Source organism: Trachypithecus francoisi, unplaced genomic scaffold (genome assembly GCF_009764315.1).
Source record: "Trachypithecus francoisi isolate TF-2019V2 unplaced genomic scaffold, Tfra_2.0 Lachesis_group20, whole genome shotgun sequence".
NCBI classification, from domain to species: Eukaryota; Metazoa; Chordata; class Mammalia; order Primates; family Cercopithecidae; genus Trachypithecus; species Trachypithecus francoisi.
Window position 1 is genome coordinate 34,536,352 of NW_022681466.1, and position 22,659 is coordinate 34,559,010.

General features: G+C 38.6%; 1 protein-coding gene across 3 annotated transcripts in view; it reads left to right on the forward strand.

Moving 5' to 3' along the window:
- Positions 1-22,659, forward strand: part of CLTC (clathrin heavy chain) — an 80,584-nt gene that overhangs the window by 20,867 nt on the left and 37,058 nt on the right. For all 3 annotated transcript variants that reach the window (XM_033183711.1, XM_033183712.1, XM_033183713.1), the window contains 7 exons: positions 3,581-3,788; positions 6,704-6,972; positions 7,551-7,712; positions 10,494-10,607; positions 16,032-16,205; positions 20,681-20,878; positions 21,662-21,862. In XM_033183711.1, coding sequence (XP_033039602.1) covers positions 3,581-3,788; positions 6,704-6,972; positions 7,551-7,712; positions 10,494-10,607; positions 16,032-16,205; positions 20,681-20,878; positions 21,662-21,862 — 1,326 coding nt within the window. The remainder of the gene's footprint in view (positions 1-3,580; positions 3,789-6,703; positions 6,973-7,550; positions 7,713-10,493; positions 10,608-16,031; positions 16,206-20,680; positions 20,879-21,661; positions 21,863-22,659) is intronic.

The window sequence follows — 22,659 nt, forward strand, 5'->3', positions numbered from 1 at the left end:
TTTGAAAATAAAACCTGTTTTAAAATGTGTTGCATTTTAAAAGTTTTAATCTATATTGATATTACTAGACATAGTTATATAGTTTGGCAACCCTGTTATATGTTCCTATTGTAAGGGTATACCTAAACCAGACTGGCAGTTAATGAGAGTGACTTGTCCTGTTATTGTGTGCTTTGGCATATTTCTCTTTTGAATATATAACAGGAAAATACGGGAAGAATTGCTGAGTGTTCTAAACATTCTCATTTGCAAGGAACATCAGTAAGGAAAACAATCTTACCTACCTTATTTGAAGAGGTGGAAGCAAATTTAACCTTCTGTTAGCCAATAGGAATAGGTCTGTACTAAAAATACACAAATTAGCTGGGCGTGGTGGTGCACACTTGTAGTCCCAGCTACTTGGGAGGCTGAGGCAGGAGAATCGCTTGAACTGGGGAGGTAGAGGTTGCAGTGAGCCGAGATTGCGCCACTGCATTCCAGACTGGTGACAGAACGAGACTCAGTTTCAAAAAAAAAAAAAAAAAAACTTGGAACTTTAGAATTATGTTCATGTTTGCTGGTGTTTTAACTCAAACAGGGACATAAATCCTAGGGAAGTAACCCATATCACTGTTTTTCTAATAACTGCATTTGTAGTAGAATAACACTACATTCACTAGTAGAGGTTGAGGGAGAGAGGAAAAGAAGGAATTACAGGTTACAGGATGCTTTTCTGTTCTTGTCTAGACTGAGGCTGAGGCGGGTGGACCACGAGGTCGGGAGATCGAGACCATCCTGGCCAACATGGTGAAACCCCATTTCTACTAAAATACAAAAAATTAGCTGGGCGCATTGGCGCACTCCTGTAGTCCCAGCTACTTGGGAGGCTGAGGCAGGAGAATCACTTGAACCCAGGAGGCGGAGATTGCAGTGAGCTGAGATCGAGCCACTGTACTCCAGCCTGGCGACAGAGCAAGACTCCATCTCAAAAAAAAAAAAAAAAAAGTTTGTCACTTGCCTCCTGTTTAATTTTGCATTTTTTAAATAAAGGATTTATGTCTATTCCACATGGAGTATTTTGAGTAGTACCAATACATTCCTGAAGGAGATAAAAAATATATATGCATAGCTCTCTTGGTAGCATGTGTTTGAGAAAGTAATATAAGGATTACATAGAATAGGGTTGCAGGCAATTCTGTCCCTTTAAAGCCAGATCTTTTATTTACGTAATTTTTAAAGTTTTTGCAGAGGTGGGGTCTCACTGTGTTGCCCAGGCTGGTCTCAAACTCCTGAGCTCAAGTGATCCTCTCGTCTCAGCCTCCTGAAGTGCTGAGATTATAGGTGTGAACCAAGGTGCCAGGCCAAATCTTTGTTTTTTTTCTACAAGTAAAACACCCTGAGGCTGAAGGTAATTGCTGACTGATGCAACGTGTTTTTCATACTGCTTTTTTTCTGGGGATCTAACAAGGAATTGGAAACACAAGGTTTTGACTTTCCTTTTTCCTCCTATTTATTTTCTGATAGTGTTTTCTTAAAGTCATCTTCCACATGCCTCTGAAGTTGAGGAGTAGGAAGGAATCTGTTAGAATCATTTGGGGTTCAGTTAGTAGTGTCTGTGGTTTACTTTCTTTCGTGGTTTTGAATTTAATTTCACTATTTGACTAACAACTATTTTTACTCCGACTTCCTCAAACACTGTGGGACTTAAACTGTGACAGGTGAAACTCAGTGCCTTAGGTGAAGGCTTGGTAGAGACTTAGAAACATAGAATTCTTACAGGGTAGCTTAGGATTCTTACAGGACAACTTAATTGCTTTTAGGTATATAGCTTTATGAACTTTATGAGCCCACTGGAATGTTTTCTTCAATTATTGAAAGGCTGATTATCAATTAAACTTAACGAGTCTAATGACCCTCTACTCAGAAAAATAGATGTGAGATCTTGTCTCAAAAGAAAAGTTAAAGTCAGGAAGAAGTTAAAATTAATGGTTTATAAGCCTTTACTATAAGTAAATATAAGTTACATACTTTAAAGCTAGTGTATTTGCCTTGCATTACAGCATATACTTGAGGTTGTAAAGCAGGTTAATCTTCTACTTTATTACGATGTTTGTATTAATGGTTAGACAGTTGTTTGACTCCTTGCCCCTGTATTCAGTAATGGAGTTACTGTAACTACACTTTATAACTGAGTTATAACATTTATAACTCAATACCAGCAGTAATTGAGATAGAAGAGTGAAGAGAAAGCAAAGTATAGCCTTGTAGTCTTATATCTTATTCAGAGCCTGGCCTGGTTATGTTTAAGCACTATTAGCAGAAGAGTTTGACAAAAGAATTTAAATAAAATACAGTTAACTTGGCTGGTTTAGTCCATAAGATAATAATGACAGTGGTGGTGTCTGTGGAGGGAAACTGTATTGCTAGAGGACAAGGGTGACAGAAAGACTTGATTTTTTTTCCCATGCCTTTTCTTTTCTGGTGTGTGTGTGCATTTTGTACCATGTGAATTTATTATATTATCCTTGGAGGAAAGGGGGATAAAACTGGTCTGGCCAAGGTTAATAAAATAAAGCCTCCATTGTAGCTTCTTTTAGTAGGACTTAATCTGTTACACCATAGTTAGTCACCCAGAGTATTAATAACCCACTCTGGTAGAGATTTCCTCCTAGTAACTAGTGACTTTTGTTCTTACATGCTTAATTGTTTTGCAAAGACCTACCATCTTTAGAGCCTCTATATTTGTTTAGCAGATACTTTAGTATTTTCTGAGTACACAAAGCAAATCTAATTCCATTATTTTCCTTGTTAAAATCCTTAAGTAGCTCCCTTTGCCTGTAGAATAAACTCAGGATTCTTACTGAGGTATGTTTAGCTTGTCAGTCTGGCCCTTGCTCATCTCTCTAACCTTAATTCTGTACTCCCTCAAGCCGATAGTGTTAGAAAAGTACTTGTAGTTCCCTTAGCCAACCACACTTTTACATCTCTGTGCTTTACCACATGCTCTTTCTATTGAGAATTATCTCGCCTGCCTCCTTTGAACACATTGCTTTAGCTATGTAGCCTTTGACAAGATCCCTCTTACATATCTTTGTTTTGGCACTTTTTGCACAGAATTAGAACTTGTTTGCTCTTGCTATTCAAGTTCCTTTATTTAGATCAAGAACTCTGTGACATTTTAAATCTTTTTATGCTTGTAACTTAATTTTTCAGATTCTTGAAGCGTGAACAAATAACAGCTACATGTTAAGCGGGGTAAGAGAGGACTGGTCCAGTAGTTCCAAGATCTTAAAATAAATCAAGAAACTCAGTTACCTCAAATCGCTTGAACCATGAATGCTACCTTGCAGATACTGCTCTGTCCTTTAACTTCATCTGTATTTGTTCTACCTCTTATTTGAAACAGTTGAATGCCATGTTTGTTGGAAGAAGAGAAGGTCCAATACTTGGCTATTAATAGTCTCACTTTAATTAACATAATGTAGATGTTATTGTGACCTTGAAGCATTAATGTTAAGTGAGGATTTGTGTTGATGAGCATATGTGAATGTCAAGTCTTTGGAATCCACTTGGTAACATGGTTTATTATTATATTTTCTAGCTCCAGAACCTGGGTATCAACCCAGCAAACATTGGCTTCAGTACCCTGACTATGGAGTCTGACAAATTCATCTGCATTAGAGAAAAAGTAGGAGAGCAGGCCCAGGTGGTAATCATTGATATGAATGACCCAAGTAATCCAATTCGAAGACCAATTTCAGCAGACAGCGCCATCATGAATCCAGCTAGCAAAGTAATTGCACTGAAAGGTATAAAAAATTGTCGGTTTTTCTTAAAACTCTTCCTGTTTGTTTTTTTGTTTGTTTGTTTTTTGGTTTTTTTGAGACGGAGTTTTACTCTTGTCACCCAGGCTGGAGTGCAATGGCGCGATCTTGGCTCACTGCAACCTCCGCCTCCCAGGTTCACGTGATTTTCTTGCCTCAGCCTCCCAAGTAGCTGAAATTACAGATGCCTGCCACCACCCCTGGCTAGTTTTTTTTGTATTTTTAGTAGAGATGAGGTTTCACTATTTTGGCCAGGCGGGTCTCAAACTCCTGACCTCATGATCTGTCTGCCTCGGCCTCCCAGAGTGCTGAGATTACAGGCATGAGCCACCACGCCCAGCCAACTCTTCCTATGTATTTATGCAAGTCCAATAACTAGAGTTTACCTTTTTAAGTATATTGATTAAATTTGGTTAAAGAAAATTGATCTGCTGATACCGAACTTGATTTAAACCACTTTAATGACTTTTACTTGGAATGTATCTGTGGAATATCTTAACATAGATCTACTTAGAATAATTTTAAGTTTTAGAATAAATGCATTTATATTTTGTATTTGGTGTAAGACTGTGCTAAACATATCTCTCTACAGAGGAAACAAATTAGTGATTCATATTCTGGAATAGAACATACTTTACTAATATTAGCACCTAAACATTGCAGAATTTTGTATGATAATAAACTTGCCTTTGATTCTGTGCTTTTTTTTAATACTTCAGGCTTGTGTTTCACTTAGATTATTGGGTTCTAGAAAGGGCTTGAATTTACAGTAATTGTTTAAAGTGTGTTTGTATTTAGGTGAATATTAAAGCTCTTGAGTGAAGGGTATTTGAGTTTATTCAGACTAACTTTTTAATTGTCCCAACAAGGGAACTGTGCAGTTTAGAATAAACAGAGTTCAAAGACTCTTAGACTGTCAGGGAGCCTGTATTCCTTTGAACTTTAGAATGAGACTAATTGACCCATTAAAACAGATGTTTTTAAGAGGGCTCGGTGAAAAACTGACTCTTAAAAAGGCATTCGATTGCCTATTTTTTGCTTTGTTTTTCATTTTGATAGAAGAAAGAAAAGTTCAAGTTCCCAGTAATTTCTTGATAAATTTGTGACTGAGTTGTTGGAGATGCTGAACTTTGACTTTGCTTTACATGATTTAAACTTTGTATGTAGTAATAATACTAGTTGGAGAGTAAATAGGGTTGGGTAGGACTAGCATATTCAAACACATAAGTCACTATCACATATCTAAGATAGAAGCTCATCTCATCGCGAGGAAAAATCGTCCAGCTTTCACATAGGACCAGATGTTTTGTGACAGTAAGTGTTTTACTTCTGTTACTTCTATTTAGGGTATTAAGCTTCCTTCAGACTCTTTAAAGAATTTAAATTCAGGTCCCTAGCAATTCCCATACCTCTCTATTAAAAGGCCATAATTTTAATTTTGCCAAAATTCTTTTCTATTTTTAATGTTATTGTTATCTTATCACATTTCTTAACGCTTTCTTATGTGTGCAGATGGTGAGTTATCCTAAATTAGATTGTGTTAGTTATTGTCCTGTTCTATGAAAAGAATACATTGAAAATATTTTCGGAGCATTGTACAATAGCATCATATATTTGTCCCTATATGTCTGCACTATGGAGTCAAGCTATCATCTCTCGTCCCCCTCCCCAAACCACTCTACTTATATATATACTCCAATCCCGAATAATCTGAGGATTGAGGAAGGCAGCAAGGGAAAGTTAGTCAGTCCAAAATCCTGCTTCCCTCTGAAGCCAGTTTTGAACCTCTTGGCTTCTTTTTATAAACAGGACTGTAACTCTCACAATTTTTCAAGTCTGGTTGTGGTTTACATACTGTGTGGGATGGGAATAACATTCTTCATTTTATGAAAGAAATTTTTGCACATGTAGTAAGGAGGGTTGTAGTACAAAGCTGTATGTTTTGCCCCCCTTCTGTGTCACCCCAGCGCCTGAATCTTAAAATTTTGGTCCTTCAGGAGCCAGATTCTCTGTGTCTCAGGAATGGTGTTTTTCTTAGTCTTTAAAGACTAATCGTGATAGCCTAGTGATAGTTGTGGACTTTGGCCTCTATTAATTTATACCAAATCACATTTTGAACTGTTGGATTTCAAATTACAAGTACAAGCCTTTGCATCTGACTTGGTGACTCTTAACACTCAAGGCAAATTTCATCCTTTTTTTAACTAAATGCTTGCTTTCTTAGTTGGATGAAGCTTGAACTTTGTTCTTACCTCCAGTATATTAACAGCATCTGAAACTATCCTCTTCCTTTGTCTCCCTCTCCTTTCCTCCAGCACCTCTACCTTCCCTTTGTTATCTTAAGCCAGTTAAATGTAGCATGCACTTCTCTTATGTGCTAGTGGCAACAAGACAGAATTGAAGCAGATCCTCTTTGTAAAAAGCAGTTTCCACAAGATTTATTTGGATGAGAGATGACTGCTTTTAAAAAAGTACATTTTCTTTCCCCCACGTGTTTGTTATCAGAGTTGCTTTGTCTTGTGTCCATGCAACTAAGTTTATGTGTAAAGTAAACGTACTTAATTATAAGTATGAAGGTGACAGCTTTGTTTTCAATTATTGTTAAGAAAACTATTCATTAGACTTACTTTAAGTTGGGATTTAGGATTCCATGGAAGTCATACTATCTGTTTAAAGTGTGTTTATTAGAGGTAATATAGTTTTTGCTTAAAATGTAGATGTAGATTGCTTAATCTTAGCTGTTACCTCTTTAATGGTTGCTGCTGTATTGATGCAACTCTTGTAGTCATTAGTCTCGTAATAGAACTATTTTTGTTTGGAAGTTACAGAGCTAGTCTATGTAGGTATTCATTCTAAACTTTACGCTTTTAATGATTTATAATTCTTGATTTTGTTTTTAGCTGGGAAAACTCTTCAGATTTTTAACATTGAAATGAAAAGTAAAATGAAGGCTCATACTATGACTGATGATGTCACCTTTTGGAAATGGATCTCTTTGAATACGGTTGCTCTTGTTACGGATAATGCAGTTTATCACTGGAGTATGGAAGGAGAGTCTCAGCCAGTGAAAATGTTTGATCGCCATTCTAGCCTTGCAGGGTGCCAGATTATCAATTACCGTACAGATGCAAAACAAAAGTGGTTACTTCTGACTGGTATATCTGCACAGGTAACATTTTAACTAGTTTTTTATAAAGAAGAGGTTTAGAAAACTGTGGTGCCTAGAATGCAGTTTTATTTTGAGATTAGGTCTTTCTATACTCAATCCTGTTGAATTTCACTTATTTTGGAAGACTTTTTTTTCTTCCCTCCCACCCCTTCTCTTCTCCTTCCTCCCTCCTTCCCTCCTTTCTTCCTTCCTCGCTCCCTTGCTATACTGACATATAATTTCAGAATGCTCTTATCAAGCGTTTTGAGCTCTTCTGTGGAGATTGAGTAGAAATTGAGTTTCTATAAGAATGATTTGGGATTTATTATGGAGTATATACTGCAAAATGAATGCTTCTATACCTTTTTGTTTAAGATGTATATGAGGCACATTTTAAACATTAATGTTAAGCTTTAACAAGATAATGTTTGGGGCTGATTTTAAGTTAAGAAGTATCAAATCTACATTGAGAGATGAAGTAACAAATAATTATAAATCCTGCTAAAGATGACAAAGCATTCTAATTATTTCATTACTTGATGAATCTGAGCGTTTTTGGTTTATGGGTCTCCAAACATTATTCTCTTTGATCTTTATAGCAAAATCGTGTGGTGGGAGCTATGCAGCTATATTCTGTAGATAGGAAAGTGTCTCAGCCCATTGAAGGACATGCAGCTAGCTTCGCACAGTTTAAGATGGAAGGAAATGCAGAAGAATCAACGTTATTTTGTTTTGCAGTACGGGGCCAAGCTGGAGGGAAGGTAAGTTTTGACTTTGGTAATTATTTTAATGAGAACTTGTATTTGGCTTTCTGCCACGAATTAGTCATCTAATTTCAAAATAGCCTTCTCCTTTCCTAAGTAATTTATTTTTAGTATTCACATTTGTGGTGACTTAATTTGTTCAAATTTTGCATCTAGTGATACTTGTCTAAAATGAATAATGTTCTTTCACAACTCGTTCTATTGGCTGTTTATATTCTTTGATTGTCAAAGTGCACATTTCTATGCTGTACATCTAGAGAGTTTGATTTAGTAGGTGGTGCCCATAGTGTGTTTTTGTTTATTTTTTGTGTCACTGTTGCCTAGGCGGGAGTGCAGCGGCACAGTCATGGGCTCACTGCAGCCTCGACCTTCTGGGCTCAAGTGATCCCTCTGTCTCAGCCTCCCGAGTAGCTGGGACTACAGGCACGTTCCACCATGCCTTGCTAAATTTGGTGTTTTTGTAGAGACAGGGTCTCACTATATTGCCCAGGCTGGTCTCAAACCTCTGGGTCCAAGTGATCCTCCCGCCTTGGTCTCCTAGTATAATCTGCATTTTAAATACCCTATATGGCTTGATATAGAGGTAATGTAGACTATAGTTGAATAACATTGCCATAAGTTAGTGGTTTTCAGCGGTGGCTACACACTGGAATCACCTGGACAAACTGTAGTACTTTTTGTATTAGACTTAGTTGCAGGTAATAGAAACAAGGTCTGGTTGATTGGAGCAATGGTCTGTTTAGTGAAGGATATTGGATAGTTTACTACAGCTAAGGAGGCTGTAAAACCAAGACTGGGAAATGAGGAGAAATAATGGAAAATGAGCAGTGGTCAGGGTCTCAGCCAACAACTATTCCATAGAACTCTGAGGACACTTCTGGATCCATGATTGCATTGCTGGATGCTTGGAAATTCGATTTGACTGCTATTTCCACTACCAGAGTAGAATCTCTGAAATCCTAATACCTTTGTGTTCCTAGCTCCCTGTTCGAAGTCCAGTTATAGGCAAGATCAGATGCCCACATCTTACGTCTGAGAGGTTTGGAAATAATTATTTGGTGTTTGGTGCTCCTAAAACAGAAGGCTGGTTCTACCACCAACAAAACTTGTAAAGAGTATCTTCCCTCTTGTTGTCCCATCAGGAAGAGGGTTTAGATTCTAGGCAGACCAAAAAATTTGAACTTCACCTTTGTTAGGACTTGTGTCTCTTTTTCTTGGTAAGTAAACAGTTTTTAAAAATTGAGATAGAGATTGCTTAAAATATGATCATCTGTAGCCTGTCAGGAGAGTGGAAATAGTAAGTAATGAGATACAATTCTGCTTAAAATTTCACATAGCCCCTGAATTGAGGAATAATGCTGCCAACACCTCAATGTGACAAGGGTAGAAAGCACTGATATTTAGATCTGAATTGATGGAATTTAAACAGAAAAAAACACATAGTTTTAGAAATTAAATATTATCCTTAAAACATAAGGCCAGGATATTTATTGAAAAGTTCTACTAGAAAAAAGTTTCAATGTCATTTTGAACAGTATCTGGAAACTTGTTTATAGGTTATTGAGCCTGTTATTTATTACATGGTGCTATCCTGTCTGCCACGGCTTTTGAAGGAAGATATCAATTTTTTTCAGTGTGGCTAGTCATCCTAATGAAGGATGATGAGACCCTATCACATTCATATGGTTTGTGTCTTGGAAACTGAATTATTTTTTGTCTCAGTTCATTTCTGACATGACTAAGGAAAATATATAGTACTTTTTCATTGAGATTATTTACTTTTCTCTTGCCTGGCTTACGTGCAGCATTGGATATTTTAAACCAAAATGTTCTCATTTAGTTTATGGGATGTTTGTGATTAGAGAGACAACTCAAATTAGGTATATACATTCCTTCTGTTTTAGTGTATATGTATAGGTAGAGAAGAATTAAGCAACTTATGTTTCTATTTGGAAATACTAAATTAAAATTGAAAGCTAGGAGAAAAATACCTTTGTAGGTAATGTATTACCCTTCTATACCATTTATTTCAGGTAGATTATTTGAGGTATGATTATTTCAGATATTCAGCTGACATTTTTTTTTGAGATGGAGTCTCGCTGTGTTGCCCAGGTTGGATGCAGTAGCACAATCCCGGTTTCCTGCAACCTCCGCCTCCCGGGTTCAAGCGATTCTCCTGCCTCAGCCTCCTATCAGCTGACTTTAAAAAATGTATTTATCTTAAAATAATACAGATTTATAGGAAGCTGCAAAGACAGTACAGAGCCAGTCGCCTGTGTTCTTTATCCACTTTCTCCCAATGGCTACATCTTACACAGCTGTAGTACAGTAGAAAAACCAGGAAATTGACATTGGTACAATTGTATGATTCTGTGTCATTTTATTATGAGTAGATAACTATTTTATCACCACACTGATTTCCCTTATGACTGTAGAGTCCCACCCACTCCCCCTCTCTCACACCATCCCTAGCTCCTGGCAACCACTAATTTTTTCTCCATCTCTATAATGTTGTCGCTTTAGGAATGTTACATAAATCGAATCATACAGTATGTGACCTTTTAAGATTGGCTTCTTTTTTTTCACTCACCATAATGTTCATGAAAGTTTGTTCCTTTTTATTACCAAGTATTCTATGGTATGGATGTAACCAAAACCATTTAACATTGATCTTCTGTAGAACATGTTGGTTGTTTCCATTTGGGGGCTACAAATAAAGCTTCTATGATCAACTGCTAATGTGTAGGTTTATATACATTTTGATTTTCTTTTGAACAGTTACATATTATTGAAGTTGGCACACCGCCTACAGGGAACCAGCCCTTTCCAAAGAAGGCAGTGGATGTTTTCTTTCCTCCAGAAGCACAAAATGATTTTCCTGTTGCAATGCAGGTATTTTAAGCAAAATAAATGACTTTTTAAAAATCTCTCTTCTTAAAAGAAATTAACCCAAAGACTATTCATGGTAGATATAATTTAAGTGATGCTTAAAAGAATACTCTTATAAAGTTTATTAGTGAAGCTTTGTAAAATAATACCTTGGCCTTTCATGTACAGGCCTACCTTGGGCATATTATGAGGTTTGGTTCCAGACCACCACAATAAATTAAATACCACAACAAAGTGCGTCATAAGAATTATTTGGTTTCCTAGTGCAGATCAAAGTTACACTTACACTATGCTATAGTCTACTGTAAAGTGTGAAATAGCATTGTCTAGAAAAACCGTATACATACTGTAATTTAAAAATACTTTATTGCTAAAAAATGTTAATGATTATTTGAGCCTTTAGTGAGTTTTAATCTTTTTGCTTGTGGAAAGTCTTGTCTCAGTGTCAATGACTGCTGAATAATCAGAATGGTTGAGGTGGCTGTGGCAGTTTCTTAAAATAAGACAGCAAAGAAGTATGCTGCATCAGTTGACTCTTTCACAAAAGATTTCTCTATGCAATGCTGTTTGATAGCATTTTACCCACAGTAGATCTTCTTTCAAAATTGGAGTCGATTCTTTCAAACCCTGCCAGTGCTTTACTAGCTAAGTTTCTGTAATAATCTAAATCCTTTGTTGTCACTCAGCAATGTTCACAGCACCTTCACCAGCAGTAGATTTTATCTCAAGAAACCACTTTTCTTTGCTCATCCTTAAGAAACAGCTCCTTCACTAGGAGATACAGTAATTCAATCACATTTTTAGGCTCTATTTCTAATTCTGGTTTTCTTACTATTTCTACCACATCTGCCCGTATTTGCTCCACTGAAGTCTTGAACCCCTCAATCATCCATGAAGGTTGGAATCAGCCTCTTCCAAACTCCTTTTAATGTTGATATTTTGACTTCCTCCCATGAATCATGAATGTTGTTAATGACATCTAGAATGATGAATCCTTTCCAGATTCACCATTACTTAAATGTCCTGTGGTGAATCCTTTCCAGATTCACTTAAATTAACTTTGCCCAGATCCATCAGATGAATCACTATCCAGGGCAGCTGTGGTCTTATGAAATATATTCTTTTTTTTTTTTTTTTTTTGAGACGGAGTCTGGTTCTGTCGCCCGGGCTGGAGTGCAGTGGCCAGATCTCAGCTCACTGCAAGCTCCACCTCCCGGGTTTACGCCATTCTCCTGCCTCAGCCTCCCGAGCAGCTGGGACTACAGGCGCCTGCCACCTCGCCCGGCTAGTTTTTTGTATTTTTTAGTAGAGACGGGGTTTCACCGTGTTAGCCAGGATGGTCTCGATCTCCTGACCTTGTGATCCGCCCGTCTCAGCCTCTCAAAGTGCTGGGATTACAGGCTTGAGCCACAACGCCCGGCCTGAAATATATTTCTTAAATAAGAAGACTTGTAAGTCAAAATTGCTTCTTTGATCCATAGGCTTCAGAATGGATGCTGTCTTAGCAGACATGTAAGCAATATTAATCTCCTTGTATATTTCCATCAGAGCTCTTGGATGACTATGTGCACTGTCGATGAGCAGTAATATTTTGAAAGGAATCTTTTTCTGAGCAGTAGGTCTCAAGAGTAGGCATAAAATATTTAGTAAACCATGCTGTAAACAGATGTGCTGTCATCAGGGCTTTGCTGTTCCATTTCTATAGGATAAGCAAAGTAGATTTAGCATAATTCTTGAGGGTCCTAGGATTTTTGGAACAGCAGATGAGCATTGGCTTCAACTTAGAGTCACCAGCGTCATTAGTTCCTAATAAGAGAGTCAGCCTGTCCATTAAAGCCAGGCATTGACTTCTCTGTAGAGAAAATCTGTTGTTTAGTGTGACCACCTTCAATGATCTTTACTAGATCTTCCATATAACTTGCTGCAGCTTCTACATCAGTACTTGGTTTTCAACTTACACTTTTATAGTGTACAGACAGTTTATTTGCTTAAACCTCACAAATCAACTTCTGCTACCTTCATATTTTTCTTCTGTTGTTTTCTCGCCTCTCTGAGCCTTCACATAATTGAGGAGAGTTAGGGCCTAACACTAGATTAGGCTTTGGCTTAAGAGAATGCTGTAGCTGGTTTGATCTCTTTTTTTTTTTGAGACAGAGTCTCGTTCTGTCGCCCAGGCTGGAGTGCAGTGGCAGGATCTCGGCTCACTGCAAGCTCCACCTCCCGGGTTCATGCCATTCTCCTGCCTCAGCCTCATGAGTAGCTGGGACTACAGGCGCCCACCACCACGCTCGGCTAATTTTTTTGTATTTTTTCAAAATACAGAATACGGGATTTCGCTGTGTTAGCCAGGATGGTGTCGATCTCCTGACCTCCTGATCCGCCTGCCTCAGCCTCCCAAAGTGCTGGGATTACAGGCGTGAGCCACCACGCCTGGCCGATCTTTTTTCCTTCCTTTCCCTTTCCCTTCCTTTCCTTCTCTTCTCTTCTTTTTTTCTTTTTTTTTTTTTTGAGACGGAGTCTCACTCTGTCGCCCAGGCTGGAGTGCAGTGGCGCGATCTCAGCTCACTGCAAGCTCCGCCTCCCGGGTTCACGCCATTCTCCTGCCTCAGCTTCCCAAGTAGCTGGGACTACAGGCGCCCGCCACTACGCCCGGCTAATTTTTTGTATTTTTTGTAGAGACGGGGTTTCACCGTGTTAGCCAGGATGGTCTTGATCTCCTGACCTCGTGATCCACCCACCTTGGCCTCCCAAAGTGCTGGGATTACAGGCGTGAGCCACTGCGCCGGGCCTCCTCCCCCTCTCTCCCACTCTCCACCTCTCCCCCTCCCTCTCCCTCTTTAAAGAGACAGGGTCTCCCTCTGTTGCCCCGGCTGGAATGCAGTTGGTGTGATCATAGCTCACTGCAGCCTTGAACTTGAACTCCTGGGCTCAATTGATCCTCCTGCCTCAGCCTCCAGAGTAGCTAAGAGTAGGTAGGACTACAGGTACATACCACTACGCCTGGCTATTTAAAAAGTATTTTAGAGACAATGTCTCACTGTGTTGCCCCAGCTGGTCTTTTTTTTTTTTTTTTAATGAGACTGAGTCTCTCTATTGCCCAGACTGGAGTACAGTGGCGCAGTCTCAGCTCACTGCAATCTCTGCCTCCTGGATTCAAGCGATTCTCGTGCCTCAGCCTCCCGAGTAGCTGAGATTACAGGCACCTGCCACCACACCTGGCTAATTTTTGTATTTTTAGTAGAGTCTGGGTTTCGCCATGTTGGTCAGGCTGGTCTTGAACTCCTGACCTCAAGTGATCTCCCTACCTCGGCCTCCCACAGTGCTGGGATCACAGGCATAAGCCACCATGCCTGGCCCAGGCTGGTCTTAAACTCCTGACCTTAAGTGATCCTTGCGCTTCAGCCTCCTGTGTAGCTGGGACTACAGACACATACCACTGCACCTGGCTAGTATATAACATTTTTATTTGTATTTTTGTTTGAGACAGGGTCTCACTCTGTCACCCAGGTTGGAGTGCAATGGTGCAATCTCATGCACCGCTACACCTGGGTAATTTTTTTGTATTTTTAGTAGAGTCAGGTCTTCACCACATTGGTCAGGCTGGTCTCAAACTCCTCACCTCAAGTGATCCACCCACCTCGGCCTCCCAAAGTGCTGAGATTACAGGCATGAGCCACTGCACCCAGCTGTGTGTAACATTTTTCTTTTAGAGACGGAGTCTCACTCTGTCGCCCAGACTAGAGTGCAGTGGCACCATCTCGGCTCACTGCAACCTCCGCCTCCAGGGTCAAGCAATTCTCCTGGCTCAGCCTCCCCAGTAGCTGGGACTACAGGTGCATGCTGCCATGCCCGGCTAATTTCTTTTGTATTTTAGTAGAGACGGAATTTCACTGTGTTGCCCAGGTTGGTCTCAATCTCCTGAGCTCAGGCAATCCACCCACCTTGGCCTCCCAAAGTGCTAGGATTACAGGCATGAGCCACCGCACCCGTCCTATAACATTTTAAAAGAGAAAAAAACTGCTCATTTATATAGTTACATAAATTCAGAAGTAGAATCGTTTTATTTCTCTTTGGCGTGCAAAACATTACCTCCATGTGGCAAGTACCTAGAGTTTGACTTTGTCTGTGGTCATTTTCTTAGATGTGAGAAAATGAGACTGGGATTACATTTGTAAGCCACTGCACTAGTGCGCTTTCTCCATATCAGCAAGAAAAGCTGTTAGGTTTTCTTATTATTCATGTGTTCACTGGAGTAGCACTTTTAATTTCCTTCAAGAACTTTTGCTTTGTATTCACAACTTGGCTGGGTCAAAAAGCCCACCATTCAGCCTATCTTGGCTTTAGACGTGTCTTTCTCACTGAACTTAAAATTACTTCTAGCTTTTGATTTAAAATGAGAGGTAGAACATGTAGAGGCAATTGTAGGGTTATTAATTGGCCTAATTTCATTATTGTTGTGTCTCGGAATAGGGAGGCCCAAGGAAAGAGAAAGAAATGGGAGAACAGCTGGTTGCTGGAGCAGTCAGAACACACACAGTGTTTATCGGTTAAGTTTGCTGTCTTATGTGGGTGCGATTCATCGCACCCTAAAATAAATTACAATAGTAACATCAAAGATCACTGGTTACAGATCAACATAACAGATATAATAATGAAAAGGTTTGAAATATTGTGAGAATTAATGAAAATGTGACACAGAGACACCGAAGAGAGCACATGCCGTTGGAAAATAGTGCCCATAGGCTTACTCGATGCAGGGTTGCCATAAACCTTCCATTCGTAAAGATTCATCTGCATTGCAAAGTGCGGTAAAATGAGGTATGCCTGTAATATGTAAACTGTGCTATCCTAAGTTTTGAATTATCTTTCCTTTTATCAGTTTCATTCATATTCTTGTGTTATATAAGAGCTTGGGAGATCCATATTTAAATGTGCTATAAAAATGAAGGAAACTTTAAATATTAGCTTACAATTTTTCTTTTTTTTTTTTTTTTTTCTTTTTTTTTATTTTTTATTTTTTATTTTTTATTATACTTTAAGTTCTAGGGTACATGTGCATAACGTTTATATCATGTATAACTCCCCAATGCAATCCCTCCCTCCTCCGCCCTCCCCATGATAGGCCCCAGTGTGTGATGTTCCCCTTCCCGAGTCCAAGTGATCTCATTGTTCAGTTCCCACCTATGAGTGAGAACATGCGGTGTTTGGTTTTCTGTTCTTGTGATAGTTTGCTAAGAATGATGGTTTCCAGCTGCATCCATGTCCCTACAAAGGACGCAAACTCATCCTTTTTGATGGCTGTACAATTTTTCAAATAACCCTCTTGTTCTAGAATTTTACCATCTCTAAAATGGAATTAGACTGAATGTTTTTATTTTCTGTTTATAGATTCATTATTTCACTAAAGTGTTGATTTTCTTTCTATAGATCAGTGAAAAGCATGATGTGGTATTCTTGATAACCAAGTATGGTTATATCCACCTCTATGATCTTGAGACTGGTACCTGCATCTACATGAATAGAATCAGTGGAGAAACGATTTTTGTTACTGCACCTCATGAAGCCACAGCTGGAATAATTGGAGTAAACAGAAAGGGACAAGTAAGGAAACCTTGAAACTTAAGCAATAAAATAAGATAACCTGATGAGTTGGGAACAATCCTGTACTTTTGAGAAATTACTCCCAAAAATAATAAAATAGAAAATAAACACATTACTGTTAGTTTTTTTCCAAAAAGTAAATGGTAACTTTGGATATTAGAAAATAATATATATCAAAGCATGATGTAAGCTGATAAAAAAGGAAAATAATATATACCTAAAAATAGAGATGTGTATGAATACAAAGTGTCTCTTTAATCCTGTTTCAGAGAAACTGGTTTATAGCCATCTAAGACTGTATAGATGCATTACTGTCAAGAGAAGTGAGTCTCCATGGAAAGAAACAATTTAGGGTCATATTTGACAGACTGTTCTTTTTAAGGAGTTTTCTGTTATCTCTCTAAGGCAGAGCGATTATCAGCTACAGGGAAAAGAATTCTACCTACATCCCTTTTCCTAGCTCCTTAATTAAGTATTACTGTTACATGTTAGAAGGTGATATGTTTCAGTACCTCTTGTGGGATGCCTGGAGAGTTAATCAATTTGGTAGGAAAAATATCCATTCTCAATTTGTCATTTTTGAAAAACCTGTTAATACCATCTAGCAAGTGGTTCTTTCTCTGGCATCATATTATTTTAATTTCTTTTTTTTTTTTTTTTTTCTTGAGACGGAGTCTCGCTCTGTCACCCAAGTTAGAGTGCAGTGGCATGGTCTCAGCTCACTACAACCTCCACTTCCCGGGTTTAAGCAATTCTCCTGCTTCAGCCATCCGAGTAACTACAATTACAGGTGTGAGTCACCGCACCCAGCTAATTTCTGTATTTTTAGTAGAGATGGGGTTTCACCATGTTGGCCAGGCGGGTCTGAAACTCCTGACCTTGTGATCCACCCGCCTCGGCCTACCAAAGTGCTGGGATTACAGGCATGAGTCACAGCGCATGGCCTATTTTAATATGAATAAGAATATTTTACCAGGAGGTATCTTAATTTTCTGAAAAGTGGCTAAAAATTTTAAAACTTAATACTGTTACTGGTCTTGCCTTTTGGTCTTGCCTTTTACTCGTTTTCTTCCAAATTAGTATTTTTCCCAGATAATAAGGAAAGGAAGTAGATGGGTTTTGTTTCTCCTTCATTCAGTTAATTTTTGAAAAAAGTTACGTATATGAAGAGATAGTTCCTCTAGGGAAAGGGAGTCCATCCCTACCTACCCATGTCCCACCTTAACTCCAGACCTGGTTAGGTGCTTCTGCTCTGTACTCTTAGAACTTAACTTACGGCTTTCTCCTCATAACACTTAACATACTTACTAAAATTGCTTGCTTAGCTGTCACGGTCACTGTTCTTCATTAGAAAAACGGATTGTCTTTAGTAAATTATATTTCTAGCACCAGTCAGTGTCTGGGACAAAAGCAGTTTTAAAAATTCAGTAGCTTTCAGGTATTCGGTTGTGAGTCTCTCTCTTAGAAAAATCAAGAATAAGGCTAGGCGCAGTGGCTCACACCTGTAATCCCAGCCCTTTGGGAGGGTGACGTGGGCAGATTGCCTGAGCTCAGGAGTTCGAGACCAGCCTGGCCAACATGGTGAAAACCCGTCTCTACTAAAATACAAAAACTTAGCTGGCTATGATGGTGCATATCTGTAATCCTAGCTACTTGGGAGGCTGAGGCAAAAGAATCACTTGAACCTGGGAGGCAGAAGTTACAAAAAATGAGCCAAGATCACGTCACTGCACTCCAGCCTGGATGACAGAGCAAGACTCTGGCTCCAAAAAAAAAAAAAAAAGAGGAAAATCAAGAATATATTGGCCTTTTTTGGTGAAGTAGATTAGTGATAATTTAATAATCATGAAGTTGTGAAGCCAGGGACCTTTTTTTTTTTTTAAACTCTTAATTTAAAAAAAAAAAAAAGAAAGAAAGGGGCTGGGCACAGTATCTCACACCTGTAATCTCAGTACTTCGGGAGGTTGAGTTGGGTGGATCACCTGGGATCAGGAGTTTGAGATGAGCCTGACCAATATGGTGAAACCTGTCTCTACTAAAAATAAGAAAAAAAGTTAGCCTGGCATGGTGGCAGGTACATGTAGTCCCAGCTACTTGGGAGACTGAGACAGGAGAATTGCTTGAAGCCAGGAGGCAGAGGTTTCTGTGAGCCAAGATCATGCCACTGCACTCCAGCCTGGGTGACAGAGCAAGACTTTGTCTCAGAAAAAGAGAGAAAGAGAGACAGGGTCTTGCTCTGTTGCCCAGGCTGGTCTTGAACTCCTGGGCTCAAGTGATGCTCCTGCCTTGGCCTCCCAAAGTGCTAGGATTACAGGCATGAGCCACCACACCTGACCCCTTTTTGTTTCTGCTGTTGTGCTGTTTTAAGATAATGCTTAACCTAAAGTACCTTAAACAATTTCATGATACATTCTTGGTGTTCGTAACTCTAATTCTGGGAACTTGTTGATTGTTACTTTCCCTTCCTCCCAAATTTTATGTGCCAGCTACTTTGAGTAAAGAGGTATTTACAGTAACCTTAGGGCTTTCTTTTACTCTTCGCTAAAGTCTACTAACTCGGCGTATTCCCTGAAGGGATGAATATGTGGCTTCTATCGGTTGAAAAAGCAAAATCAAGTAAAGTGATGTTATAGTCAACATCTGACTTAAATTCTGAATTTGATAGAACTGAGTACTTTAGAAGACACTGGAACCTGGAACCTTTTCTGTTCCCTGTAGGAGATCTTATTAAGTACTGGTTGCTAGAAATCTGCTAAAACAGTCTTTATGATAAGGATGAAACTGTGGATTCAGTATTTGGGGAAACCTAAGGCAGCAATCAATAGGAAGCTTCAGAAAATGTAATTGGAACTGGATTTTCTGTTTATCTTTCTTATTCTTTATAGGAGGTAAGATTTAAGTTAAGGTTGGGGCTCAGGAATGCAAATAACTATAAAGAAAGTAATTATTACTTCCTTTAAATAAGCCTTGAGGATGGAGGTCGGACCTGTAGAAATAAAATCCTGGAGGTTAAAATTTCTTAATTTTCCCTGAAAGTAGTAGTAGAATAGGCAGGGCAGACTGTTACCTATCTATCTGTTTGGTTCACTGAGTTCTCAAGTATTTTTCAGTTCTTACTGATTTGGGGACAGCCATTTCCTATATTCATTTATTCAACAAATTAAATGTGTTTTATGCTACACTAATTGCATATTGCTAGTAATACAATTAAACAAAGAGAAGCCCCTTTTCCTCATGTGAACGGTGACTGAGAAACAATTATACAATTATATTAGGTTGAGAAGTGCTGTTACGGGTAATATGAGTAGTTTATAAGCTAGGGCATATGACTAGTTCTACACTGGGGAAAGGGATGGATGGGTAGAGAAGGACTCCCTTTCTCTATGGCAGTTGACAGTAGTTCAGCTTTTGGGGCAAGCCAGAAAGTATTCTGTGGCATTGAGTGTTAAGGAAGTTTGAGGGTAGGTAACTTTTGCAAACAAGCAATTAGAAATTGGTCTTTACTGATATTATTATTTTTATTTATTTATTTATTTATTATTTATTTTGAGACTCCCTCTGTTACCCAGGCTGGAGTACAGTGGCGCCATCTTGACTTACTGAAACCTCCGCCTCCTGGGTTCAAGCAATTCTCCTGCCTCAGCCTCCCTAGTAGGTGGGACTATAGGCGCATGCCACCACACCCGGCTATTTTTTGTATTTTTATTAGTAGAGGTGGAGTTTCACCATGTTGGCCAGGCTGGTCTTGAACTCCTGACCTTGTGATCCACCTGCCTCGGCCTCCCAAAGTGCTGGGATTACAGGTGTGAGCCCCTGTACCTGGCCTATTTTTTCAAGCACCTACCATGTTCCTTGCATTATGTTAGCTGCTTGAGGATTCAGTGGTCCCTCCCTTCACTGAGTATATAATCTGGTCTCTAGGAATGAAAATGTAATTAACAAAAATTACTGAAAAGTTATTGTAAAAAAATCCTAAAATTAAAAGGAATATACCTTAAACAACTTGCAAGTGAACCTTAAATGTCATTTAGATATCATAGCTTCTTCAGTGTCATTTTCTGTAGGTTATCAAGATTGAAGTCCTCAGGAAGTTTTAAATTATGTGGAGTTGTCTTTCAGAGCTCAATTAAGTGGGAATGTTAATCTTTGATACTGAGTGTGTTAAGAATGAATAGATGGTATCAAAGCAGTTAGTTTGGACAATGAAGTAAGAAGTTATTTAGATTATAGAATAGCCATATTTTAGGAACCACATAATGGCCTAGCACCCTGTGATACTTGTTTTCAAATCTCCTTAATTTTTTTTCCTCCTTGTCTTCCTTCCTTCCTTTCTTTTATTTTTTAATGGCAGCAAGAAAACAGCTGTCACAATTTCATTACCTTTGTGACTCAGTATTAACCTGTTCTAAATAGATTTGGTATCATTTGTATCAAAATGAACACATTGCAGCTATATTTTATTCTTTAAATTGCAGGTTCTGTCAGTGTGTGTGGAAGAAGAAAACATAATTCCTTACATCACCAATGTTCTACAAAATCCTGATTTGGCTCTGAGAATGGCTGTACGTAACAACTTAGCCGGTGCTGAAGAACTCTTTGCCCGGAAATTTAATGCTCTTTTTGCCCAGGGAAATTACTCAGAGGCAGCAAAGGTGGCTGCTAATGCACCAAAGGTAAAGCGTTATGAAAATGAAGTTGTCGTGACATTAATCCATTGTTAATATTCTGTTTCTCGTATTGCTAGAAAAGGAACCAGCTTTCTACAGAGAAACTGTTTTTAGATTACATTTGGGTTACATTTTCCTTTAGTAGAATTCCTTGTCAGTGCCTCTAGATTTGGTTAATTTTCTCTGGATTTGATTAGTTTTTTAAAACCCAGATTGTTAGAAGGATATGTAGTTCTAGCAAGCTTTTGATTTACGTAGATGTAATAATGTTTAGTTATTTAGGTGTAATACTATTTGACCTCATAGATGATGGTTACTGATTTTATTTCCATAAGTTGGACATGAAATAAATACTATCTGATTTTTTGGTAGGTAGAGCTGTCAAAATTAGGCTGAATTTATTCTTACCACTTTTGATGTTGGTTTATGGTGGACTGAATTAACACCTTACATTCCTGACCAATATTCATTATGAAATTTGTACTTAATTTAATATGAACTTGGGATAATACCTAGCTATAACTATGTTATGATTATAACTATTCTCTTACACATTGACATTGTAATTTAAGTTGATCTATTTTTGATTCTAGATAATCTTATAACATTGAACCAGGGGCATGAAAGATAGTGACTAAATGTTTACTCTAGATGGAGAAGATTTGAAACTTCATTTTAATAGATGGACTAATTCCTTTAAGATTGACCTAAGAGATTGATCTCTATGGGGTGATTAGTGTGATGTTTGGATCACTTTTGAAGTGTGTTTAACATTTCTTCTTCTTAAAGGGTATTCTTCGTACTCCAGACACTATCCGTCGGTTCCAGAGTGTCCCAGCCCAGCCAGGTCAAACTTCTCCTCTACTTCAGTACTTTGGTATCCTTTTGGACCAGGGACAGCTCAACAAATACGAATCCTTAGAGCTTTGTAGGCCTGTACTTCAGCAAGGGCGAAAACAGCTTTTGGAGAAATGGTTAAAAGAAGATAAGGTACATTAAATTGTGTTGACATAATCTTGCTTTGATTGCATTAAATATGATATTAGCAAGTTAAAATCATTTAGGCTGCACCAAAATGTCTCCATTACTGCTGGTAGAAACAGAACAAAAACATACATTGCGTAAGATGGGTTCACTTATTTCCTTTTGAAAATATATGTATTTTTTCACTGGGCGTGGTGGCTCACGCCTGTAATCCCAGCGCTTTGGGAGGCCAAGGCAGGCGGATCACCTGAGGTTGGGAGTTTGAGACCAGCCTGACCAACATGGAGAAACCCTGTCTTTACTAAAAATACAAAAATTGGCTGGACATGGTGGCAGCACCTGTAATCCCAGCTACTCGGGAGGCTGAGGCAGGAGAATCGCTTGAACCCGGGAGGTGGAGGTTGCAGTGAGCTGAGATTGCATCACTGCACTGTAGCCTGGGCTATAGAATGAGACTCAGTCTTAAAAAAAAAAAAGTTGGATCTTAATAAGACAGGATGGCTGTCTAATTAGCAATGAGATACTGTTTCCCAGTGATTTCACAGAATGTTAGTTGGTGTTACATGGAAAAATATTTAACTTGGTTTCTTGAAATTGATTTAAATATGAACCTTTTCTAAATGTTAACTAGCTTTCTTTACTGTAGGTCTTCTCGATGCCTTTTATGTTCACTCAGTACTTACTTATTTCTCTTTACAGAGAGCATATAATGGTAGTACGTTTTCCTAAGCACATTATTCCTTATGTGGAATAGTGACTGAGAAATAGCCAAAGGGTGTTTTTTGTTTCTAAGATAACAGACA